This window comes from Silene latifolia, chromosome X (assembly GCF_048544455.1).
Source record: "Silene latifolia isolate original U9 population chromosome X, ASM4854445v1, whole genome shotgun sequence".
NCBI lineage: Eukaryota > Viridiplantae > Streptophyta > Magnoliopsida > Caryophyllales > Caryophyllaceae > Silene > Silene latifolia.
The window spans coordinates 23,192,583-23,198,141 of NC_133537.1; the positions used below are offsets into that span (position 1 = coordinate 23,192,583).

The following is a 5,559-nucleotide window of genomic DNA, read 5'->3' on the forward strand; positions in this document are numbered from 1 at the left end:
ATACAAATTAATTATACTATATAGTTTTAAATCAATAGCACCGTATGATGGACCCGATTAAGGGATTTCAATGCAAATATTATATAGTTTGGGTAAAAATTAAATTATATAGAAGCTTGGTAATTTTCCTAAACATTTTTAAGAGACTAAAACATGATCAATTTCCTTAGAATAAAATAATTAATTAAGATGGTCAATTTCCTTAAAATAAAATAATTAATTAAGATGCTTGGTAAATTTCCTAAATATTTATAGAAGACTAGAAGATGGACAATTTCCTTAAAATAAAATAATTAATTAGTATAATCATGTACACTTATGATATTAATTATTATCATCATAAAATTATATATTAAATTTAAAATCTATGCAATTTTATTAAACTTTATAGTTTATTAGATGTATAGAGATGTTAATTATTTAACATACAAAAATTATTTAGATTCCATAATATATAATATTGCATAATTCTTTCGATTTGATTTAATGCATATATGTAATATATTTATATAAATATATAATCCTCTTAAAATTGCATGTCTAAGTAGTAAAAGTAATTTCGTCGGTAAAGAAAAAAATTGTAGTAACATTGGATATAGTCATATAGTTATATGATTATTTTTTGGTGAAAAGATATAGTTATATGATAGTAATCACTCATTTGAATAGTAAAAGTAACAATGTTATCAGCGAGATTAGTGAAAGTGATAGAAATAATAACGGGAGTAGTGAAATAATCAATTTCAATGCGACAATAGTGAAAGTAACAATAATTAGGCGGGAGTAGTGAAATTATCAATATTAATGCGCCAATAGTGACAATAACAATAATTAAGGCGAGAGTAGTGAAAGTAACAATGATTACGGGCAAGTAGTGAAATGTTATTACTATTTTTTCATTAATAAGAGTAAAATATTAATTGCGGGAGTAGTGAATTTGTCTCAAAATTTATTTTATCGTAATTTAATTTTAGGATATGTCATAGAAAATATATTAATGATAAATTTATAGGTTATGCAACTTTAAGTAATTTTATTTAATGAAAAAAAAAATTAATGGTAAGTAGAGGTAGCCCGGACGAAGCCGGACACCAATACTAGTTGTGAGGTAAAGTGGTATCCGTCACAAGCTTGTGACGGATATGTCATGTCTTCAATGAGAATTTGTGTTATAGTTATTTTTTCATTTTCATTTTTTTTATTATATTATATTTATTTAATTCTCTTATCTTCACTCAATCACTCCCCCAACCCCCCCACTCACTTAATTATAAGACCCACCTTCGTACACTCTCCATTTCACTCAAAATCACTCAAATACAAAATAAAAATGGGAGAATTAAAGGGATTAATTGGGATTCTAATAATCATGGTTGTAGCACTAGCTAACTGCCACGTGTCGATGTCGGCACCGGAAAAGAAAACCTACATCGTCCACGTGGCGAAATCCCAAATGCCGGAGGAGTTCGTTCGTCATGTGGAGTGGTACGAGTCGTCGCTCAGGTCGGTATCCGATTCGGCGGAGATGATGTATACTTACACCACTGCTATACACGGATACGCGACCAGGTTGACTGACGATGAAGTGAAATCTCTCTCCTCCGTACCCGGAGTTCTATCCGTTCTGCCCGAAAAGAGATACGAGCTTCATACAACTCGCACTCCGTTATTCCTCGGCCTCGACCGAAATACCGTCGCGTTTCCAGAATCGGAAACGTCGAGCGATGTCGTGGTCGGGGTGTTGGACACGGGTGTGTGGCCGGAGAGTAAAAGCTACTCGGACGTGGGTATGGGCCCCATTCCTAGCACGTGGAAAGGCACGTGCGAGGTCGGAGCTCACTTCCCAGCTACCAGCTGTAATCGCAAGCTGATCGGGGCGCGTTCCTTTTCTAAAGGGTATGAAGCCGCTCTCGGTCCTGTGGACGAGACACGCGAGAGTAAATCCCCGCGTGACGACGACGGACACGGGACCCACACGTCGAGTACGGCGGGTGGGTCGTCAGTCGAGGGCGCGAACCTGCTAGGGTACGCTCCCGGGACAGCGCGCGGGATGGCATCCCGTGCCCGTGTGGCAGTATATAAAGTGTGTTGGGTAGGTGGGTGTTTTAGTTCGGATATATTAGCGGCGTTGGATAAGGCAATTGAGGATAACGTGAATGTATTGTCTTTGAGTTTAGGTGGGGGTATGTCTGATTATTATAGAGATAGCGTGGCAATCGGCGCGTTTGCGGCGATGGAGCGTGGCGTCTTTGTCTCGTGTTCTGCGGGTAATGCGGGGCCCAGTTCGTATAGTTTATCGAATTTGGCGCCGTGGATTACTACCGTTGGTGCGGGGACACTGGATCGGGATTTCCCTGCGGTTGCTAGCCTTGGTAATTATAAGAATTACTCTGGTGTTTCACTGTTTCGTGGTGATAATTTGCCTTCTGGACTCCTTCCTTTGGTTTATGCTGGTAAAACTTTAAACTCTGCTTTTACTCTTCAAGTTAATAATTGCCTCCATATATAATCCAACTAAAATTTGGATATGATGACTTGCTAATTAAAACGATTGTTTAGATAAAATATCACCTCATTTTACAACCACGCTTATGTAAAATGGTTATATACGCGAATTATTGTAGTACCGTACTTTTGCATGTTAATAGTAATAATACTCCCACCATGTTGATACTATAGTCTTACAAGACGGAGGAATGAATCGATTGTATAATTAATTATCTTAATGACGTGACGGTCATTAATCCGCAACATTTCTTATCGATCTGACTTCTTACAGGCATATCAGTGTCTTAAGAAGTGTATTTGTCATGACTCATGGCATTAATTATAGTCATTAGAGAAAACATGAGTACTTATTAATTACTGGTTAAGTAGGACAAAATTGTGTCATTTTGGTGGCCACGTGCAATAATGCTTATCATAGATTAGACATTAGATTAACTAGCTTGCTTGGTGACCTAAATTTGACTTACAACTCTGATTGTTTTAATTTGGTTTTTGTTAGATTTATATTCTTGATTGCATATGTCGGCATTCATGCCAAACGAAGTGACTTGATGATTAAACTGGAAATTTCAAAATCCTGACTCGTTTTAGGGTAAAACCGTCTTACACAAGATAATTCTTTACGAATATTTGTTTTTGGATTTAACTTTTACAATGGCTCAATTATTGTTGCTTATAATTTGTAAGTTCAAAAGGGCGCGATAAGTGCAGCTCGGTGTTCGGTTTCTTAGGACGATTTTTCTCAGATTCTGTCGATGTCAGATACCAATAAATGCCGGAATAGTGAAGGGATATTTTCATAGTTTTCTGCTTATAGGAACAAATAAATGACCGGCCAACTACTTAACAAGTTGCTTTGCTGATGTTGCTATTTGTAAGAGTGTAAGATATTTATGAAAATGCGTACACACTTGGGAAACATATTGATGAGTAATGGTTGAAGGATAGAGCGGCGGATAACGAGGGTTTGCAGCTCTAACAGTCTTAACAAAAATTAGTAATTTCTAGTAAAAAGGTCGAGAATTAGCTTGTCGGCTTGTCGCTGCATTTAATAATTGTTAAAAAAAAAATACTCTCTTTTATACAAGAGAAATTTTTAATGACAATAGTAACTTGAAATAATGTGAATCTATTGTTATGACAGGGAATGTGAGCAACACTAGTAATGGCAATCTATGCATGACTGGCAGTTTAGTGCCAGAGAAGGTGAAAGGAAAGCTGGTGTTGTGTGAACGTGGGGTAAACCCGAGGGTCCAAAAAGGTGCAGTGGTCAAGGCTGCGGGTGGGCTAGGCATGATCCTGGCTAACACCGAGGCCAATGGCGAGGAATTGGTCGCTGATGCTCATTTATTGCCAGCCACAACTGTCGGACAGAAAAATGGGGAAATCATCAAGAACTATATCTTCACAAACCCGAACCCAACAGCTACAATCATGTTTGAAGGCACCAAAGTCGGTATCCAGCCATCTCCCGTGGTGGCAGCCTTCAGTTCACGGGGGCCCAACGGGATCACCCCTGAGATCCTGAAACCTGATATAATTGCACCAGGTGTCAACATCTTGGCTGCCTGGTCAGGAGCTGTTGGTCCTACCGGGCTTGCCACTGACACGAGGCGAGTTGATTTCAACATAATCTCAGGAACCTCTATGTCTTGCCCTCACGTGAGTGGCCTGGCTGGGCTTTTAAAGGGGGCCCACCCTGAGTGGAGCCCTGCGGCCATCAAATCCGCCTTGATGACTACTTCTTACATCACTTACAAAAACGGGCAGTTCATCCAGGATGTGGCTACTGGGAAACTAGCAACACCGTTTGATTACGGGGCCGGACATGTGGATCCTGTATCCGCGTATAATCCAGGGCTTGTGTATGATCTAACAGCGGAAGACTACCTGGGATTCTTATGTGCCTTGAAGTACACTCCATTACAAATTCATATGCTGGCTAGAAGAAACTTCACATGTGACCCTAGCAAGACTTACACATTAGGAGACTTCAACTATCCTTCGTTCTCAGTCCCATTCCAGACCGTGCCAGCTGGCGAAACGACCACTAAGCCCATTGTAATGAAGTACTCAAGGACCTTAACCAATGTCGGTCCTGCTGGCACGTACAAGGTCACCATTAATTCAGAAGCACCAGAGGTGAAGATATCAGTCCAGCCAGAGGTTCTGAGCTTCAGTAAGCCAAATGAGAAGCAATCTTATACAGTGACGTTTTCTGCTGGTCCGATGCCTTCTAGTACCAACAAGTTTGCTAGGATGGAATGGTCCGATGGGAAACATGTTGTGGCTAGCACTATCGCCTTCAGTTGGTCATGAAAAGGACCACCGAGTTTTACTAATTTCAGTTCAGCAGGTAAAACAGTAAAACACTACATCTTCAAAAATTGTTGATGGTTTGCTTTAAGGTAACTTGTGCAACTAGTTAAAAAGTTTTACTCTTAAATTTTACATCTCCTAGGAAGAAACAATGTCAGTGTACAGCACTGCTCTTTGGGAGCAGAAGTTTAAGGGATGGTCCTAGAAAAGATGAAAAGATAATGAAATGTCCTTTATCATAGAAAATAATAATGTAATCTTCTCAAATTATCAATGAAGTTCATCCAAAGATTTGAGGTTGAAATTGAATTATGGGTGTTCACATTTACAGCCGGTCATCTTTTTGCCTTTATTTGATCATTTTTGTTTGATCTGAATCTGCTGGATATTTCATGTGCTGCTAATCTGATTGACTATTACACTCTCCTCGCTCATGAATCAAGTTATGGATTGTTGGTTAGAGCTGGAATCTGACCCTGCAGGAGAAACACGACTCGTGAATTGAGAACCCACCGAAAATGAGCCGAACTTGGAATGACCCGACCTGTTATTTTTTTAAAAGCAAACAACCATAAGCCGAATCGACCCGACTTGGTTGACTCCTTTGCCAGGTCTACTGAAGTCTGAAACCCTATAAAACTCGAGGTTTTGGTTCTTTTAGTGAACCAAACTTGACAGACCCAAAAATATGTAATCTGGTGTTTTTGGCTTCTTTTCGTTTCGGAAGAATGG

At 39.2% G+C, this 5,559-nt stretch overlaps 1 protein-coding gene across 1 annotated transcript; it reads left to right on the top strand.

Annotated features, from left to right (window-relative positions):
- The first annotated feature begins 1,236 nt into the window (after nt 1–1,236).
- LOC141623138 (subtilisin-like protease SBT1.7) lies at nt 1,237–5,136 on the top strand. Its single transcript, XM_074439205.1, has 2 exons — nt 1,237–2,453; nt 3,653–5,136. The coding sequence occupies exons 1-2, from the start codon at nt 1,331–1,333 to the stop codon at nt 4,825–4,827; spliced, it is 2,298 nt and encodes a 765-aa protein (XP_074295306.1). The 5' UTR covers nt 1,237–1,330; the 3' UTR covers nt 4,828–5,136.
- Nucleotides 5,137–5,559: the final 423 nt, after the last annotated feature.